The sequence below is a fragment of the Stigmatopora nigra genome, chromosome 10 (genome assembly GCF_051989575.1).
Source record: "Stigmatopora nigra isolate UIUO_SnigA chromosome 10, RoL_Snig_1.1, whole genome shotgun sequence".
Taxonomy (NCBI): Eukaryota; Metazoa; Chordata; class Actinopteri; order Syngnathiformes; family Syngnathidae; genus Stigmatopora; species Stigmatopora nigra.
This window is the reverse complement of record NC_135517.1, coordinates 14,424,018-14,445,839: the sequence shown is the minus strand read 5'-3', so window position 1 is coordinate 14,445,839 and position 21,822 is coordinate 14,424,018. Positions and strand designations below refer to the sequence as shown.

At 38.7% G+C, this 21,822-nt stretch overlaps 2 protein-coding genes across 6 annotated transcripts in view; one reads left to right on the top strand and one right to left on the bottom strand.

Moving 5' to 3' along the window:
• The window catches only part of pparg (peroxisome proliferator-activated receptor gamma), a 38,984-nt gene extending 20,748 nt beyond the window's left edge, over positions 1-18,236 (bottom strand). For 3 of the 5 annotated variants that reach the window (XM_077726532.1, XM_077726533.1, XM_077726535.1), the window contains exon 1: positions 18,068-18,236. In XM_077726532.1, the coding sequence (XP_077582658.1) occupies positions 18,068-18,221 (154 nt within the window). In that variant the 5' untranslated portion in view covers positions 18,222-18,236. Of the gene's footprint in view, positions 1-2,771; positions 2,896-17,773; positions 18,040-18,067 lie in introns of those variants that run through there. The other 2 variants (XM_077726536.1, XM_077726537.1) reach the window with 2 other exon arrangements.
• Positions 17,899-21,822, top strand: part of LOC144203185 (metalloproteinase inhibitor 4-like) — a 37,042-nt gene continuing 33,118 nt past the window's right edge. Inside the window, exon 1 of the mRNA XM_077726541.1 lies at positions 17,899-18,265. The gene's annotated coding sequence lies outside the window, so the exon portion shown is untranslated. The remainder of the gene's footprint in view (positions 18,266-21,822) is intronic.

Sequence of the window (21,822 nt, the reverse complement as noted above, 5' to 3'; positions counted from 1 at the left end):
ACCATTGTCTGTTAACCAGCAAACAGCCACATCCTGCACCATGGTCAACACAGGGGCTTGTGTGGGTTTTCTCCACGTTCTCTGGTTTCCTCCCACATTCCAAATATATGGTATGCTCGTTGGACACCCTAAATTTCCCCTGAAGATAAGCGGTTTGGAAAATGAATGAATAGATATTTTTTTACAGGGAGTACACAAAAGGTACAGGGAGATGAGTCATAAGTCAACGGTTGGGGTGGAAAAGGCCAAAGGGGAAGCATATAGAGTAGAGGAACATGTGGTGGACCAGGAATTGTCAAAGATGATCAAAGCTGAAGTTAGACAGGCAGTTGGCCCAGATGACATACCTGTCGAGGTATGGAAATCTCAAGCAGAAATAATAGTCGAGTTTTTAACGGAATTGTTTAAAACACTCCTAGAAGGGAACAAGATGCTAGAGCAGGGGTCACCAACTGCGCTCCTTGATGGCACATATCATACTTGTTATCAGGATTCTGGACAGTCTGTTGATGAGTTGATCATGTGATTTTTGTAGGAGGGAGGCATAGAAAACAGACTGCATAGGTGCCCTCGAGGCCTGGAGTTGGTAACCCCTGTGCTATAAGAATGGAGTAGAAGCATACTAATGCTATCTTCAGGAACAAAGGAGCCTCAATTTTTACGGTTTTAATAGGGAGTACAAATGTGTTATTTTGAAGGGAAAAGCTTGAGATAATCCACACACGTGGTATTTCTGAGATACTGTAAATCAAAAGGACTGTCTGCTGGATTTCATATTCTTTGAGGATGTGGCCTGCACATAAATAAATTAAAAAAGTCATGTGAGCAGTAAAAACAGGAAGTATGTGCGTAGTGGTCTAGTTTGTCATCCCTAGGTAAGATGGCAGCGCCCTGAGCGAGCAATAGGAGGCACAAGTAAGTGAGTTTTTTTTTTCACATTTTATGCAAGATAAGTTTTCTTCCCTTGAATTTTAATTCATAGATGTCAAAATACATTTCCTTTAACGTTTTATCTGTTTATCATTTCTCAATTTTTAAATAAATGACCGTATCGGCCACATAGCGTTATGGCGTTTTGTCTTTGTTACCTTGCAGTTTCGTGCCTGTCAAGTCTCATTTGTGCGCATATAAGGTGCACCCTCGATTCAATTAACTTTTTTTGGAACAAATACACCCTATATGCGAGAAATACGGTTGAAAAGAGAGGAGTGAAGGTCAGCAAAAGTAAAACAGAATGCATGTGTGTAAATGAGAAGATCCCAGGAGAACATTGAAGATATAGGGACCAGATGAAACGAAGGTACAGGACTTCAAGTACTTAGGGTCAACAATGCAGTCTGGTGGAGAATTTGGAAAGGAAGTGAAGTCACGTGCAGGGAGGCTGGAACAGATAAAAAGGTCTCCAGGATTCACAGGACAGAATTAAATGGAAAATATTGATTCGCTGTGGTGACCCCTTACGGGACAAGCAGAAAATGTAGTAATAGTAATAGTAGTAGAAGATAGTTTTAAGGATTTGACGGCTCGGTGGAGCAAGTGGTTAGCGCGTCGGCCTTTACTGCTCTGGGGTCCTGGGTTCAAACCCAGGTCACAACCACCTGTGTGGAGTTTGCATGTTCTCCCCGGGCCTGATTGGACACTCTAAATTGCCCCTAGGTATGACTGTGGGTGTGCATGGTCATCCGTCTCCTTGTGCCCTGCGATCGGCTGACTACCGATCACGGGTGTCCCTTGCCTTTGGCCTGGAATCAACTGGGGATAGGCTACACTACCTCCCGCAACCCTAATGAGGATAAAGCGGTTCAGAAAATGAGATGAGATGACTTGTGGCGTGCATGTAGAAAAAGAGTTAAAAGAAACATTAAAAAAAATGACACTTTGTTACTCTGGGGAATAGACGATTTGATGTAAAAGAGACTTCTACAGTCAGAGCGTGGAGTGAACCACTGTTCTTTAGGTTAACGGACAGGTCACCCTACACAATGCTCCAATACGTTTCTTTAAATGTAGAAAGCATTGGAGAACCCAAAGAAGCATGTGTACAACGTGCAAACTCCATTGGTAGGCAGCCTGGAGTCAAGAATTAAACCTTAAACCTGTCGACTGTGAGGCGAGCTTGCTAACCATATTGCTTAATAATTCATTTTAATGTTACTGACCTGTTTGTGTTTGATCGGTCAATGTGCCCTGCTGCATGTTAAATAATCAATGTTTAAAAAAATTAAAAAAAGAGAGACAAAATAAAATTAAATGACAGATGAAAGGAATTGACCAATTCTAAAAGAGAGTTAAAGCAATATACCAGGCAGCATTTCTCCTTATTAGATTTTTAAAAAAACAATCAACATAAAATTTGAAATGAAAGCATAACATTTTATTTAAAAAAAAAATCTAAGCCATCATATCAAAGAATTAACTGAATACATCAGGGGTGGCGAAACAAAGAGCAAAGATTTTAAACTGTGAGAGTCAAAGAGCCATACCACGTAGAGTCCTGCCAAAACAGACAGACAAAATCAGACAAACTATTTTTTTAATATAATTTATTATTTGTTTTTAGTGCTGATGAATTTGAGTGTGTTTTACGAGAATAAAAATAAGAGAAAAATGAAATGAAGCAAAGAGCCACAGTATTTACAAAATATGATGAGCAGCCGCATGTGGCCCGAGAGCCGCGTTTTCGCCACCCCTGGAATATATATTTGACTTAAACCCCTCTCCCCTGTCTACACGCACACACAAACACTCAAGCACACAAATGATCTACTCACCAGGTTTTCCCTTATCTATCCCAAGTGTTAACCAATGTGCTCAATAGCCAACAACTGACAGAGAAGAGAAGGTTTTCTTGTCCGTGTGTGGTTGTGTCAGTACACACAGTCATGCTTTTCCTCAGGAAGTGATGACCAATAGAAAGGGAACCTACGCACACACGCATTTTCTCTCTCTGACACAGTCTGGAATCAGCAGAAGTTCAGTCAGCTCAGCATCATGTGCTTGGGCTATGAGTCTTTGATTACTTATCAATAATATAAGTGTGTGTGTGAGGACTGTGTGGCTTTACAGCAAATACCTAGGTACATATACAGCAATACCTTGACATACGAGTGCCCTAACATAAGAGAGTTTGAGATATGAGAAAAATTCCAAGCAAATATTTGCTTTGAGATACGAGATAGCCTGGTGGGCGAGTATGCGAGAGAATGCTTATGATAACAGAACACTGTCTTTCTAGCCTCATCTCCCCCGCATAAAGATATCTACGAGCACTGGCCGTACAGGTTGCCTTTTTTTTACTGGAGGTAGCATGACCGAGTCGAAAATCTACGAAAAAGCCAGTGTAATCTATATGGACTTGAAAGCAAAGCAAGCATCTGAAAAAGACACCAGCGAAACCCTTCCAAGCGAGTCGTGGCGGGTTTGATAATTTAAAAAAAACGAGAAGCAGGAAGCTCCGCCTCGATAACCGTGGAGAAATACATTGACATCTTTGCTTCGGTTATCGCACACGAAGCTTTGAATTTAGTGTAACGTATTTTTTTAACATCAGTAATCAAATAAATCTTTAAAAAGTACTTTCATTTCTACACACTTCTTCATAACGACCTTAAGTCATCAAAAGTTGAAGTCCGCTTCTGGTTCAGGTAAGAGACAAAAAAGTACTATAACTTTAACGTCGCCTTTTTACAATTGACTGAAAAGGCTGGTTGAACATTAAATTGCTGCTACGTATGAGTGTGAGCGTGGATGCTTGTCCGTCTTCTTGTGCCTTGCGATTGGTTGGCAATCAATTAAGGGTGTCCCCCTGCCTGGCTGGGATAGGCTCCAGCACGTCCCTTGACACTTGTAAGGACAAGCAGTACAGAATATGAATGAATGAAAGGAACTTTAAAATTGAGCCTTATTTGATTTGTAAAAGGCAGAATTTCTGGGTAAATGTATTGGATATTGTTACCTCATGAAAGTGTCCCTAACAACGTGAGACATAACTGACATGACAATGCATTATTTGGCAAACAATTGTATTACGAGTATGAATATTAACACTTACTCATACAAAACAACAACTCTGCAAGGTTTAAAAAAGAAAAAAATCATAAGCAAGGCAAACTTAGTGTCTCCCTCACTAGTCTGGCGCAGTCAATCATTCACTGGAAATTTTTATTTTGACACACAGGGGGCAAAGTTAATTCTGTGAGTTCAACGGCTTAAAACGACAAGAGAATTTGAGTGTTTATCAAAATCCTGAAGAAACCTTTTGTGACTTGAATCTTATGGAGAAAAAAAAACTTTGAGAGTAAAATTTCAGAGTATTGTAAACACCGTGATAAGATGTTTGGTCGCTGGTCTTTTGGTTGCCGCTCTTTTGGTCCCCGTTGGTCGCCGGTCTTTTGGTTGCCGTTAGGTTTAGGGTTAAGGGTAGGGTTTAATATCTACATTTTACAACCATAACCCTAACCCTAACAGCGACCAAAAGACCGACGACCAAAAGACCTGTGACCAAACGTCCGAGCACCATTGTAAACACAGAAATCTTACTGAATCCCTGTCCTCAAGGCAAATAAGGTGACTGGATGTAATATGACTAAAGATGATCTCTATAATGCAAACACTTGAGGATTTTGGTGTTGCACTGACATGTAATGTATAGATTCTGCCAAAAATGAAACACTTTTTGGGATAACAGGATTTGCCAACACACGTAATTTCTCATTTGTACTTCACTGTAAATTTGAGCTCTACAGATGCCATGACTGCTCTTTCGCAACTCACAGTGAGATGAGAAGTATTAATTAGCCTGAAAAAGAAGCCAAATCACGAAACAGCTTTTATTTGGGAATGTAAAGTACAAAGACTTAAATTTCATCTTTATTTCATACATTAATTACTAGGTAACTGGGTGACTCGGATTTTGTTTGTCATCTCTGAATGTTGTGATGTGTATGCAATCGTTTTGGACGTTCATCTTGCTTTGCAAATGAACTCATTATTAAAATATGGAAACAATAAGACATTACATAGAGCCTCAATTCCCAATTTGTTTTATCCTCCATCTATTCATAGGAAAACTGAAATAGCTTAAAAAATAGCATTCTTTTTTCCCAACACAAATTGTTGAGCATATTTGTTGAATTGAATTTAGTATGCAAAATATTAATTTAGGCGGTCAGGCGATTGAGTAGTTAGCGTGTTGGCCTCAGGGGTCGAGGGTTCGATTCCAGGTCAATCCCCATTGTGTTCAGTTTGGAAGTTCTCGCCGGTCTTGCGTGGGATTTCTCTGGGGACTTTGATTTCCTCCCACATCCCAAAAACATGCAGAATAGGCTGATATAGCGCTCCAAATCAGTTCTAGGTATGAGTGTGAGCGTGAATGGTTGTCCACCACCTTGTGCTCTGTGATTGGCTGGCCACCGTTTCAGGGTGTCCCCCGCTTGGTGCTCATAGTTCATTGGGATAGGCTCCAGGACCCCCCACGACCTCTTGTTGGGATTCATTCATTCATTTTCCGAATCGCTTATCATTCCTATGGTCGTGGAGGATGCTGGAGCCTATCTCAGTCAATTATAGGGGTTATTTAAAAAATATATTTACAGGTACTCAGTCTGATCTGATTCAATAACACCCATAAACATGCATTACTTTTTGGGGGTTGCAACAGCCTCAACCAAATTTATCAAAATGACCCGAACAGATGTGTGTGTTGCTTCCATTTGCTGCTAGCAGTGAAAAGACAATTTTCACAATAAACTGAGGACATGAACTTTCCCCCAATTTCTTTAAATAGTTATGAGTTAATGGTTGATGAGTCCCAAGAGTCTCAAACACTTCCTTCGATGGATAAGGGGAAGGAGTGGTGCACTTTGTCAAGGTCACACACACACACACACAGACACACACACGCACGCACTCACTCACATTCACACACAGTAAGGGCTATAGTCCTGGAGTGTGTGTATGTGCACATGTGGATTGTGTGTACACAATGTATCATTGAACTAAGGCCATACAAGTTCAATTAAGGTCAATGTAGACCTCATTTCAATCAAAATGCTGTATGCCCAATAATGTGTAGGAGTGAAAGGAGGTAACTTGGAAAGAACAGTCTGAGGTAAAATGCGGGAAGGGTTGTGCGTATTTCCTCACAATACTGAGGAAAAGAATTGAGGGGGCTGCCTACATATGACATGTGATGTATTCTCATCAACAAATACGCAATCATCACAAGGGTCGCAGGGATTGTTATATACGCTGGCCTACAAATAAGTTCAAGATAGGTGTGAACGTGAAAATCCACAGTTACTCCATCACTTTCAGAGTTGTTGAGCAGGACAAAAAGTCAAATAAAAAACCCCAAATGAAAACACTCATAAAGGGCTACTTGAGATCACGAATTATATGCTCACATGCAGAATGACGCAACCATGCCAAACTAACTACACTCAATGTGCTGCACCCCTCATTGTTCCACACCCAACTTAAAAAAAAAACTACAACTGTTATTAAATTGCATTAGAATAGCTGGTTTATTTACTTTGTCTTTGTATTACATTTTATAATCTATTTTTATATATTATAAGTATTCGCAAAGTAAAATTCAATTTCTTCCACAAAACACAGGACAGTAGTGCTTTTTGGAGGCTGGAATGGATTATTGGCAAATCAATTGATTCCAATTGGGATGATTGATTTGATATTGTTGCAAGCTTAGAGAACAGCACTGCACTGCAGAGTGTCCCTGCCTCCGGACCAAAGTCAGATGGAATAGGCTCCAGTACACACCGCGACCCATGTAAGGATGAGCGGTTCAGAAAATGAATGAATATTACCAAAAAGAGCATGAATGTACTGTAAACAAGATATTGCCAAATAAGAAGCTGTGACAAAAGAAAAAAAAATGCCAACTGGTTGACATATTGATCCACACGGACTTACAGACTAAAATTTCAGAATGTACGATGTGTAGTCTCCCAGGCTTAAGTTCTTGTACGATGTGCTGAAACCTCACATCACTCACTTTGAAGAGGGTAAGTGCAAAAATAGGGTGGATTCCATGCATCCCAAGCAATACATGTCCCGGTGTTGCTACATAGTCTTGGGCAATCAAACTCTCCATGAGTCCCAGAAGAGAAAGATGGTTTGTCCTGATGCGTTGTTGTGAATTAGTCCCATAGCGTTCCAAATGGGTAAGTGGAACAAAGGCTATTGATATCACTCTCTTTCTGTTGAAAATATGCTAAAGTGCACTGGCAAAGATATATTTTGGTTCAGAAAATATTTTCATGCAACATTTTGTGGATAGGGTAACTTTACTGTCACAGATTTGTTTCTCAAAAGACAAAATCCAGGTTTGTTAGTTTTTCATACTACCGTCAAACCTCGTGATACGACCGCTCGTCATACGACATTCTTGTCTTACGACGAAAATTTCGATCGAATAATTCGCCCGAGATACGATCAAAATTTTGTGATGCGACCAAGTCACGTGGACATGGCACTGTCTTTTTTTGCATCTCTTTTGTGTTTAAAATATTTCTACGACCAGTGGGCGGACTTTGAATTTCCTCACACGGCCGCTTTTCCCCCCGCGTTGATTACATTTACATACCAGGTAAACAATATTACTATGGATCAGCAGAGTTATGCAAAGGGTAGGCGACCATTGACAATGGACACGAAGCGCGAAATAATTGAAAAATATGAGTGTGGGGTACGTGTTACTGAGCTCGCGAGGCAATACGAGAGGAATACGTCAACCATTTCCACCATCCTTAAGCAGACGGACGCATCAAGACATTTGCCTTGATTATCACCGAGGAAAGTTACATCCCACAGCAAGTTTTCAACTGCGACGAAGCCGCTTCTAGTGTACAATGCGGAGAACTTGCGTAGACGTGATGTGGCGCGCTAATTCTAAAGCTTGGATTACGCGTAGTGTGATGATATTTGTGTGTGCCATTATCGGAATATTCTGAAAGGGAGGCAAAAAAACAATCAACACTTGATGCGTTCCTTTCGAAGACTACGGCAAAACGTCCGCGTGGGGTCAACCCGAAGAACTAAGGTAAAAAAAGATTAAAACAAAATTCAGTTTTGTGTCAAGTTACATTAATAGTTGAGTGTCTGTATATAGTTATCCAAGTTAATTTAAATTTGTTTGTTCATTTACGAGTGCGTTGTTGCCGTGGATAAAGTCACCCTGAACAGCCCCACCTCCGCCTCCGTGTGTGTCATTGTCTCCCCTCCGCGAAATGCGTCTAATTTTACATCTATTAAAAACATTTAATTTTACATCTATTAAACACATTTAATTTTACATCTATTAATCACATTTTATTACTATTAAACCACTCATTATTTATTACTTTGTCAATATATGGCGAATCAGAAGAAATAAAACCTTTTTTTCCAATCCAATATCCTGTTTTTGGTGTTTTTACAGAGGGTTGGAACAAATTAATTTGTTTTCAATTCATTTCAATGGGTTAGGGTGGAATTTTGTCTATTCAATACCGGGAGATTCTTCAATGGACAGCACAACAAACTGACCAGAGGTTTTACTACAACGTGAAGGCCTTGTGTTGATCACCATTGGTTTGTTCATTTATTGCTGTTTGAATAGGAAACTACTACGCACCATGGACAGAGTTCACATCTGTGACTAGAATTGCTGGGATTGGACGAACTTAACCTACTGCTTTATTGTTTGCAGAGAACGCACATTGCACAATTGCACCCTTGCCATTTTTTCTAGTGAAGTCTCTTGAGTTTGTGTCGCAGCATCAGGGCTTTGGAGTTCATCTGTCCAGTTTGAACAGATGTGACCTCTGTCCATGGTGCTGACTGACAGTAAAACAATGATTTAAGGAAGCAATAATTTGGTCTATTTCCTATGTAATGCTCGTTAATGAATGTTGTTTAATGTTGGCTTTTCTCCAATGAACGTAGTTTCATATTCAAACAACAATAAATGAACAAACCAATGGTGATAAACACATGGCCTTCATGTTCTAGTAGCACCTCTGGTCAGATTGTTGTGCTGTCCATTGAAAAATCTGCCAATATTGAATAAACAAAATTCCACAGAAAAGCTTAGACAAGTCAGTGTGTGAGGTCAACTCAAATTCTGCCATTGACAGCAATAGGCGTCCAATCCATTTTCATTGGGCAATTGGCAGTTAAAGAGCCCATTCATTCACTGCGCATGTCAACAGTACATTTCAACCAGAGGTTCTACTTCAAATAGATTGGTCGTCTAGAAACTGCATTTGAACTGCACTCAAGTTTGAGTTAGATTTATTGGATAAAGGGACTATACAAATTAATGAACATGTACATGTAAATATAGAAGATAATAGCCACAGGTTAATTCCCCTTGTGAAATTAATTGCCCACCACTGCTATAATATTTAACCTCTTTTTAAAGTACATTTTTAGACCACAACATTTTGAGAGCGAGGGAAACCGTCAATGAATTGTCCGGCAACGAATTGGCCGGTGACGAATTGTCCGCTCTACGAAACGCCCGCTCTACGAAACGCCCGCTCTACGAAACGCCCGCTCTACGAAACGCCCGCTCTACGAAACGCCCGCTCTACGAAACGCCCGCTCTACGAAACGCCCGCTCTACGAAACGCCCGCTCTACGAAACGCCCGCTCTACGAAACGCCCGCTCTACGAAACGCCCGCTCTACGAAACGCCCGCTCTACGAAACGCCCGCTCTACGAAACGCCCGCTCTACGAAACGCCAGCTCTACGAAACGCCCGCTCTACGAAACGCCCGCTCTACGAAACGCCCGCTCTACGAAACGCCCGCTCTACGAAACGCCCGCTCTACGAAACGCCCGCTCTACGAAACGCCCGCTCTACGAAACGCCCGCTCTACGAAACGCCCGCTCTACGAAACGCCCGCTCTACAAAACGCCCGCTCTACGAAACGCCCGCTCTACGAAACGCCCGCTCTACGAAACGCCCGCTCTACGAAACGCCCGCTCTACGAAACGCCCGCTCTACGAAACGCCCGCTCTACGAAACGCCCGCTCTACGAAACGCCCGCTCTACGAAACGCCCGCTCTACGAAACGCCCGCTCTACGAAACGTCCGCTCTACGAAACGTCCGCTCTACGAAACGTCAGTTTGACAAACTGTCCGCCGACCAAACGTCTGTTCGACAAACTGTCCGCCGACCAAACGTCTGTTCGACAAAACGTCCAGGGTACCTGGGTACCTATTTTTCACTGAAGTAGGGTTTGGTGAATGTGCATATGAAACTGGTGGGGCTCAATAGCTCCAACAAGGTTAAGAACCGCTGATCTATCCATTTGCTATAACGTTTGACCTAATTAAAGTTTCTGTGGTGTGGTATCACACTACAACAGTTTTGCCAACCAGGCACATCGCACACACAATCATTCACAACCTATAGTATAGTGGATTCTTTTGAAACAGAGAACGCAACACAGAATTAACCAGAAACAGTTAATTTTAAGGTTGATACACTCACACACATGATCTCACTGTAAAATGTAGTTCTATGGCTGAACAATAGTCCTGAAAAATAGGTATGTATGTAGAGGTAGAAATTTGAATTAACCACCCCGATCAGGGAGAAAATGGTGTTATTGCTACTTTGCAGTTATTACGGTATTTACTCGCATATAAGCCGCCCCGCGCATATACCTTAAAATTGTTGAATTCTACAGTTTCTTGCGTATAAGCCAGCCCCTGATTCATTTTTACCTCCGTATTCGTGGTCCGAATAGGGAGTGCAAATGAGTTAGTTTGAAGTCATCGCATGTGGTATTAGTGAGATAATGTATGAATCAAAAGCACATTTTTAGGGTCATATCACCAGTTAAAATGCCCGTCTTTGTAAATGCACAACATCAAATTATTCAATTAGGAAATAAAATGTCTATCTTGATGAAAACCTTATGCTTTTTAATGACAGAAATTACAATTTTCTCTGCAGAAGTTTAAGATGTTGACTTTTGAACAACAAGTTAAAAAGAAATAGAAATCAATTCGGAATTTTCTTTTATTTTATAATCACAAATGTACAATCATATCTGTTCTGTGTTCCGAAAGGGAGGGTGTTGCCTCAAAATAGACAAATTAAAAAAGGAAGTGTGTCCATAGCGGTATAGTGTTCTCCAAGTCTCTGGGTACAATAATAGCATGGGATACACATTACGCAGATATTTTAACGATCGACCACAAGACCTTCGATCAGCCTTAACAACTATTGGGATGTGAATTTTGAATTGAATTGAATGCTTTTATTGTCATTATACAAGTATAATGAGATTTAATTTTTTGACAACATAGTGCAAAAATAACGAGACAAACAAATAAATAATAAAAAAATAAGAAATGAATAAATACGTAGTCCAAGTGAGGTCAGCAGTGTGAAGCGGGCAAACAATGACAAAAGCTGACAAAAAAAAAAAAATCAACAATCCAAATGAGCCCTAATTAAGCAAAATCAAAGGTTGGCTTCCTAGAAAAACCTATTAAGCGTATGACTTTGTTATTGTGCTATTAATCTTGCTTATCTGCGATGTGAAAACACAGAAAGGCAAACATGTCTTCTGAAGAACGCCACTGGCCAGCCACATGAGGAGGAAACATAAACATATGATGGTATGCTATCTGAGACACACCCATCATTTACGACAACAGTGCAAAGTTTCAGCCATTTATTCACACTACTGAGATACCTAGGGCAATTCAGCCTACCATGCATTACTTTGGAATGTTAGAGGAAACCGGAGTACCCGGAGAAAACCCACGCAGGCCTGGGCAGAACATGCAAATGACGCACAGATGGACTGATCTGGATGAGCGGGTGAGTTTTGGAGTCCAGGGTTTGATCCAGAGTCAGTCCTCAGCTGGGATAGGCTCCAACACCCCCTGCAATCCTTGTGAGGATACGCGGTTCAGGAAAAACGGAATGAACGAATGAACGACTATATGACTTTATACCAGTCCTCTTCTGCTTCATCCAAATGCTCTCTATCAAACTTCAGACAGGCTCTGACATGTAGTGGCTGAAGCTGAGGGTCAGTCTGGCACTGCATGATTTGACTCCCTGGCCGTGTGGTATGTTATTGATGGTCCCCGCTCTCCACATTCCCTATGTGTGGTTCTACAATCCCTATTCTTGTGATCATTTTTACCCCACGAGCTGAAATCTTGTGGGAGCCCCGGGTCTAATGATTGTGCCCACATTTTTTTTCTTAACCCAAGAGCTTGCTCATTGCAGATTCCAAGTTCATAACTTGGTGCAGGTCTATTCCTCTGATTTTGATGTCCTTTGATTTCCGGTTTTGGCCATACTATAAAGTGTTCCCCTTTAAGCCTGTGGACAGGAGTCTTTTATAGTACAGTGGTACCTGGAAACGAAAGGTTTCCCATAGAAATTAACTAAAAACAAATTAATTCCTTCCAACCCTCTGAAAAAACACCCAAAACAGGATATTGAATTGGTAAAAACATCTTTGTTTGTTTTAATTCGCCATCTATTAACAAAGTAACAAATAACTAGTGGTTTTATGTCACTAAAATATGTTTAATAGTACTAAAATTATAAAGATTTTTCAGGGAGGATAGAGAAAGACCGACAGAGGAAGGGGGACTTTTCGCACTGCAGAGCGCTCGTAACAAACGCATTTCAATGATATTGGATTACGATGCAGACACACTCAAAAATAAATGTAATTTAACCTTACACTAAACTTAATTCTAATTTCGTTGGAAATTTTGCTACCTTTCTTCTCCTGGCTTGGCTTTATGTGCACCTCCTCTACCCTAACTGCACGGCAACGCGCTTGTAACATTACATAAACAAATTGTATTTTTCCCATCAGAGTCAGTATAGAATGCCCAGCTCCCAAACTATCTATGAACTAACTGACTGAACAGACATACTCCTCTGAGGGAGCCTTTCTATTTCCCAAAATGGTTCCAACAAAACGCTAAATTGTGCAAGATGCCAGAATGACTCTTCTGAGCCCTTTTGTAACACTTTCTAAATAAAGACTATCCTTCAATATGTATCATTCCGACTTCCTATATTTAAAAATAGCCTTGTTACATTAGTGCTGGAATTTTACATTTGCTGCACAAACCACCCCCCCACCCAAATTCAAGTTAACAAATACAAAGTATAACTTGGATTTGTTGCCATTGCAATACTCCAATTGGACAATATCTGCCAGCTCAGAAAGATAGGAGGAAATAATTAAACAATTATTGTTTGACTCACTGAAATAACATTCCCCTTTTTGTGCTTTCTTTGACGATGTCATCACCGATGAAAGCTACACGTCATTTGGATAAACCTCCAGTGAGGTGTGTAGGTTTGAACAGTTCCTTTCGCCTTTCTAGGGAAACTGGTTGCCCCTGCAAGTAGTTGTGACACATACTATTTTTGTAGGTATATTTGACAGAGTAAAAATATTTCAGTTGGAAAGTAACACAAAAGTAATGAAAAAGGTAAGATGTTCTATCTATGTACAGGTAAGGGTTTATGTTCTTTTTAATAGCAATTTGAACCTTCTCAACTGTCATGCAAACTTCAAAGCAATGACAAGAATAATAAAACAGATATCTTTATGCCTCGTGATTGGCTTGTAACCAGTTCGGGGTGTATCCAGCCTATGTCTCGACATACAGCTGGGATGCACGGCATGAAAGATTGGTGGTCGATAAATAGATAGTTGTTATATGAATGAATGGAATTACAATTTTGAAACAAAGTTTTGTTTTGGTCCCAACTGGGATGTTCTTTATTTCTCCTGATACCAAACAATCTTTGAAGCTTTAATTTTCCGGCTTTGTAATTTTCTTTCCCAACATTAACTTGAATTACTTTCTACAGAAACAAAACATGTATGTAAACACAGTACTTAATAAAATCCACAATTTAAATGTTCAAATGTTTGACGATAAAAACATCACTTAAAAAACTTCGCTCTCTTTGACCATCTGCAAATGACCATACATAAACGTAAAACATAAATAATGAAAGGTATTTGGTCCATATATTATAGTCCCATTGCACCATCTCCAGCTCTTACATGTTTTTTTATGGTGAGATGAGGCAAAAAATTTGCACCTTGGAATCACCTAGTATTTCAGGTGAAAATATTTACAAAATGTTCATTAATGACTGCTTTTGTACGTTATACATTTGACATCCCGTCTTGTGCATTGACAATTGTACAGTGCATTTGACTCTGGGATATCCTCCGACTCCACTTCACTTCACTTCATGACAGTATTAGTGTGCCAAGTTAGAAGTGGAATTTTAAAATCCTATTTAGGCCACTTTCCTATGTGTTGGATTTAGTTCAGAATGTGACAGTGGTGTAAACAGTCTAATGACTTCATATTCATGCAATAATGATAACAATGAACAACAACAAGGTGAAATCTGGTTGGTTAACTTGGAAATATATTTGTATCAATAATTCCTTTAGTCAATCAATCCAAACTCAAACTAAGACAACTAACCAACCGACCAACCAAACAATCAATCAATTTTACTACATAGGAGACACTAAGACATACACAAAGAATAAAAGATGACATTAATGACCCGAGGCTTCAAGAGCCATATGCACCAGGACCAGGAAGCCGACCACGACTGCAGGCCATGGTACCATTTGTACATGTAAAGGGCCTTTACATAATGTGAGACCTGAGGAGGCAAGACCACAGCCACAGTAGACCACAGTTCCTGATGCAGTGGGTACTGTCTAAGTAAACACTGAGAAAATAATGAGGGGTGGGTCTGTAATCTACAATAGCTTCAAAATCAACATGAAGATCTGGCAGAATCATATACTGTTTGTTTCAAATGATTCGCCTGTGATTTATCCTTGAAACAGATTGATAATAGAAATATTTGCCTTGTTACATTAGTGCTGGGATTTTATATTTGCTGCGAAATTCAGGTTAACAAATACAAAGTATGACTTGGAGTGGTTGCCATTGCAATACACCAATTAGACTATATCTGCGGGCTCAGGAAGATAGAGGAGGGAAAAAAAGATAGGAAGAAATATTTAAGCAATTATTGTTACTGAAATAACATTCTCCTTTTGTGCTTTCTTTGACAATGTCATCACCAATGAAAGCTACACGTCATTTGGACAAACCTCTATACTGCATGAATGAATCTCACACAGAAAGTTAAAGGCAACAATGTCTTATTTAATTCAACTAACCATTCACTAAACTTGAAGAACAGAAATTAAAAGAGAAATGAACTGGGAGACAAGAAGCAACATTATTACATCAATATCAAGTCAACAAGGTTCAAATAAACAGTAAACACACTTTTAAAATGTTTTCTTTGCAATATGAATCATTGCAGCTCCTAAGAAGTTTTGTAAAGGTAATAAAAAAACGTTATTTGAACTGAAAAGTTGGTCTTAATTTGCCTGTAGTTTTAAGTGAAATTTAGAGCTAAGATACTCAACTTCTAACTGTTTGCAAGCGTTTCATCTAGTGCTGGGTGATAAAACAATAAAGAAAATGATTGTCAAGTACATTTTTTCAACAATAATAATAGGAACTTTCAATAAAATTCTATAGATTTAAACTGCAATAATACCACTTCAACACTACAAACAACCAGGGCGCTGATGCAATGTGAACTAGTGACTAGTTCCAGAACGAGGGTCAAGAGACGGAGAAGATGGTAAGGCAGAAACAGCTATTTGTGCCATGGTTAGCAAAAGATCAGCTAACACAGGCATGAAAGCAAAATGACTAAATCAGACAAAATGATTGATTATGAGATGCAGAACAACACTGAGCCAACGCACAATAAGATCCAAGTGAAGTCTTACTGTTGTTTTCTTTCTTTCTTTTTAAAGATATGCCTCCTAAATACCTGTGCATAAAAAAATCCTTAAACCAAAAATCAAAGTGACGAAAAAAAAATCCTGGAACCAATTAATTTTGTAAGTAGTGGTACAACTGTACAGTTGTATCTCAACTTATGAAATTAATTGGTTCCAGAACTTTTTTCTTAACTTGAAAATTTCACAAGTAGAGCAGTACTTTATATCTAAATTCTCTCATTTGTTCTACGGTCCTCGCTCAACTACCAACAAAACTCTTTAAAATTGGTCAAAGTGTCCCAAGTTTGTATGGAAGATGTGAGAAACACCCAAAAATGAGAGAAAAATATAAGAAAATGATTTATTAATGTCTTAAAATGAATAACAAGCATAGAAAATATATCCGTGTTGAAACAAGAGGTAGCTAACATTAGGCAACAAAGGCAGAGAGCACACGAAACCATGCACACAATCTAATAAACATAGAATTAAGAATTCAAAACAATATTACATTGAACTGTTAATCTTATTCAATAGCATTTTAGGATTTCCTGGCATCCAATTTTTCACCCATTTTATTTATTGCCACTGCCAATTTAGAGTGTCCAATCAGCCTACTATGCATGTCTTGGAATGTGGCAGGAAACCAAAGTACTACGAGAAAACTCACGCAAACCCAGGGAGAACATGCAAACTCCTCACAGGAAGGTTCGGAGCTGGGACTGAAACCTTGATCTCAGAACTATGAGCCCGACACGCTAATCACTCACCCACCGGGCTTCAGTGCTGAAACAATCATATCTGCTTGGTACTGAAATATAAATGTTTACTGAATATTTAAATTATTGTTGTTCATTATGTTCAAATGGGAATTGTGTAAATAGTTATGATGTCTATTTAAGAAGCACTCTGTTTTTATTCAATTTAGGGAATATTTAATAATTAAATAATGTGATTTATTGTTGTTGACCCTAATCTTGTCACTCTTGAAAGGGATGAACATGGGTCAATATAGTGAACAGAAAAAATGAAAAAACAAACTTTTTTCTGCAAAACCACAAATAAGACTTGTAAGAATGTAAATAAAAGGTTTTTTTTTAATACTAATGGGTCGGCTACACCAATGAAAACATTTTTATATGTGGATGGTTGGAAAGAGAAATCCACCATTAACAGACACCTCAGAATTTTAATTTTGAGATCATGGTCCAGATATTATTAGGTGATTGAAGTCTATTCTTTAAACATTAGTATTTGTTTGTTTGTTTGTTTTTAAAAAAAAAACGTATTAAAATCCAAAATATTGTATAAACTAGACACTTCCACTTTGGAGGCACAAAATGAAGATATTTTATGCAGAATTTATTAATTGTATTATTATTATTATTGTTATTATTACAATTAGTAATATTTCTATGCTCTATTTTTTGTGTACATAGTGTTTGGTAATAGAAGTCACAATGTACAAACCCGTCTGATTTTATCAGACTGGGTTACGATTTGTTGGGTTGGAATTTATTTCCTCACTTTGTCGAACACAACTTTAACTTTTTACATATGAAATGTGTTTTTTTTAAATGTTCTAATTCACTTTAAACTAGTGATAACTCATCAGTTCTTCAATAACGTGATCTGAAATCATCTTGCGTTGTCAAACAGTATATAGAGCAATTGCTCATTTCTTCGTTTTTCTTTAAAAAAATTAATGAATAAATGATTTAACCACTCTACAATGACTCAGCAAACTTCATACAGCATATAATATAACAACATTTCAATTACTCATCATGAAAAACATCGCTGTCAACAGATTCGTGTCAGAAAAAAAAGTTGAGCAACACCTGCACATATTTTATCATATCCTTTTTGGAAAAGGAAACCTTCAAAAAATAAAAAGTCAAAGAAAAGAATATTAACTTACCTAAATAACCGTGACCTGCGTGATAGCTTAGGTCTCTCCCTGGTGTTTGCATGTCAAAGTTACATTCAAAGTGTGGTTCAGGGGCACCTGACTGGCTGCGGCTCGTGCGTTCTTTGACCGCACCCCCAAACAACGATCACAACCACCCACTGACCGCTCGCCCCAGCAAAGCCAAGTGATTAGCAGACGGTTCAGTCCAGGCTCAAAGTACTGCCTGGTTCAGTCAGAAAACATTTTCTTTTTCCCCACTGAGCAGAAACCCTATTTAAAAGACCAACGTGTAAATGAGCTGACCTGAATTCCTGCTTCTTTCCAAACCGTCTCCTTTTTGGCTGCCGAGGACCCGTTCTTCTTCGCCGCGGTAGTTTCTACAATCTGTGGCCGCCTCTGGTCCACCGACTGCCGGCCTCTCGTCAATCACTACACGGGCTCCTCCTCCTCCGCCCATCCAGCTCGGAAGTGCCATTCAAGTCCTCAATTGCACAACTATCGGTAATAATTTCCGGGCGAAATGAGTCTAATGAGTTTGACTCGTTTACTGCGTAATGTTTGTTGAAGTTGAAAAGTAAAGACAGAATTTTAAAAAGTTACATAAGTGTATAGGGAAATGCCTTAAATATTAATGTCTAACTAGTGAATTGGAAGCAATATTCTAACAATGGAATGAGATCAGAGAAAAATGAGGGCTATTTAAAACAATAGTTAACTTAATGAATGGATGTTAAAATTTTATGAATTTCAGGATTCAATTTAGTTTTCATCGCAAACCTTGTTCAATTAAAGCTTGGATTTTAAAAAAATAAGGGTGAATACGAGATTTAGTTTACAGTCGATACGACCGCTAGTCATACGACATTCTTATCTTACGACGAAAATTTCCATCGAATAATTCGCCAAGATACAATAAAAATTTCGGGATGCGACCAAGCCAGGTGGCCATGGCATTGTCTTTTTTTGCATCTCTTTTGTGTATAAAATATTTCTATGGCCACTGGGCTTCATTTACAAAGGACAACTTTGAAATACTGGTAGCCATCAAGAACAATTAAAAAAAATACACATTTTATTTAGGGACACCCTTAAGCCTCCTTCAAGTAAGGTGGTGTGCACACGTACCGTTCCAACATTTGATATTGCGGCCCAAGTGGAATTAGATTAAGAGATTTTTAACATTCATTTTCTGAACCATTTATCCTCACAAGGTTTACGGGGGGTGCTGGAACCTTCGCCACCTGACTTTTCAGGCAGGAGGCTGAACCGGTTGCCGATCGCAAAGAACGAGGAGACGTACAATCACTCATGCTCACATGCATGACTGGGGAACATTTAGTGTTCAACCAGCCTACTCTGCCCGTTTTTGTGATTTGGGAGGAAACCAGAGTACCTGGAGAAATCCCACGCAAGCCCAGGGTGAACATGCAATCTCCACACAGTGATGAACGACCTAGGATCGAACCCTAAACCCAGAACTGTGAGGCTGACACGCTAACCACTCGGTCTCCGGGCCGCCACATTAAGAGCTTGAAGAAGTTTTTTGTTTGTTTGTTTGCTTCGTTGCTTACACCTGAGAATGATAATTAGTGCGGTTCCGGTTACCATTTTTTTCATGATTTTTTATCAACTTAAACTCAGCTTCTTTTATTACTATTAGTAGTTTTTATACAATAGCATACGTAACTTTTAATACTTTTTGTGTACTTTTATTTATGTATGTTTAGCTCTACAGTCGACCTCACCTGAATGTTAATGTACCTGAAAACTATCAAAATTTGACTTTTTTTGTTTAATGTAGCAGGCAAATTTTGCTTTTGGTCAGTTAAATATGACTTGTTTGAGCCATAAGCTCTAGCTTAAAATATTTCAACTTGAATCTTGACCATAACATTGCCTTGCCCTAGTATGGAGACTGATATTTGTTTAGAAAACAAAACAATAACATTCAAAAAGAGTCAAAAGGTAATGAAAATGACGGGCATCGAATGACCTATTGCCACTTACAGCATCTCACAGTTGTTCCAGTTATGGTTTTGATAACAGTATCCAAAGAATGTTTAGATGTCACTGGCATTGACACTCTAGGAAAACAATGACATCTTATTTAAAGTCAAAAAATTTCCAGGCAAACATATTTCGACTAAGGGATTGCCAGCTATTCTGATAGACGATTGATCACTTATGAACATTGTAACCCTGATCCTAACCTATTCTCTTCCAGAAGATTTTTCTCTGAATATTACACTGTATGACTTCTTGTAATTTACTGGGGCACACATGATCATCGCTCACAGCACACCAATGTACCACGGCACAGTGGTTGGGAAACACTAATGTAGGGGTTGACTCACTTGACTTCGGTGGAGGCAAGCGTGGGATTGATTACGCCTCGAGCTGTGTGGCGACCAGTCTGGGGTGTTGTCCGCCTTTGCCCGAAGTCAGATGGAGTAGGTTACAAATACGGCTGCAACCCTTGCAAGAATATGATGTACGTATGATGAATGAATAGATTTTTTTTAAACTATTTATTATGAAAATTATCACTGAAAAGACTTAGATATTGTAGATATTAGATATATTGGATCAAAAACGTTTTTTCGTAAAAAAAAGTCTGCTTCGTAAAAAAAAGTCCAAAAATAGTAAATATTCTCTCAAATATCTATACATAATCTTCATTTGAATTTTATTATAAATCATGAAGTCAATGCAATTTAAATTTGTGGGCCTGCACAAAATGATGTGGTAGGACAGATCTGGCCCCCGGGCCATCAGTTTGACACCTGTTTTACAGGACATATAACAGATGACCACAGATCTTTTCAAATCTCTGATGCTGAGCAGCAAATTACTGAAGGACTAAGACATATGCTTATTTTCAGTTGAACAGATATTAAGGCAAGTCAAGATTCTCCTTTACTTGGATAATGTCAGTTGTGGGTCTCAACAATCCTGGTTACCAATCAAATATTCGTTAAGTAATGCATGGAGACCAGTATGAACACTTCCTTTTATTTGAGCAGAAAATAGTGTGGTTTGAAAAGGTTTGGCCAGTGCTGACAATTTCTAACAACATTTTGATGAATAATAAACTGATGGAACCAGTTGCGATTGGCTGGCCACCTATTCAGGGTGCCTGTTGCCTGGTGCCCATAGTTAGATAAGATAAGCTCCACCAACCCACGTAACCCTTTTGAAAAATTGCGTTTAAAAAAAATGAATAAATGATGGAACCAGTAATATGATGTTACACTAAGTTCTTAGGTCTGACAAAAGTTGTACAATATGCATCTAAACAAATAAATACCTGTAAGTAAGCATTAGGTAATTCGAACACAAATTTGTAGTTTTGTGAGTAGGTATATGTAGATGTATATTGAAAGTTTTTTTTATTTTAATTTTTTTAATACAAAATTTGAAAAGATTGGGCTTTTTCAAAGAGCCTTTATTCTTCTGTCTACTCACAAAGCAGTCATGAAATCATTTTATACAAAACCAGAAATGTATGGGTCATACGATCTCCAACAATTGTAATGGTTAAATGTGCAGCAAAGAGCCCCTTAAGTCAAAATTAGCTTTCATGTGGGAACATGAGTCACTGAGCTAAAATGTTTAAGCTTTAAATTAGTTTTCTTGTCTTTTCCCACATTTACAAACAAAATTTACCATTCTATTAAGAAAAAGGGGCAGAATTCTGCTATATTAAAGAAATGGATAGCAGCTCACATGAAGTAACAAGATCAACTACATGCTCAAATGGCTTAGCATAATAGTGTTATCATAGTCATATATTTTTTAATATTAAGTGCTCATTCAACTTATCAATTGAAGTAATTTATTGAGATTTAGTGACAAATATATTGTGGAATTATAAGTCGTTTGATAATGCCAAATTAGAAGTAATTGTTGCAGTTCATCTATTTTCTGAAAAAACTGGTTTGAGAGGAAGAGGATTCAACTTGAAACAAGTGTTGAAACTAAACTTATCGTTCCCTCGGGAGTATTTTTCTGACGATCTTGTTATAACCAGGGACAATATCCCAGAAGTTTTTTTTTCT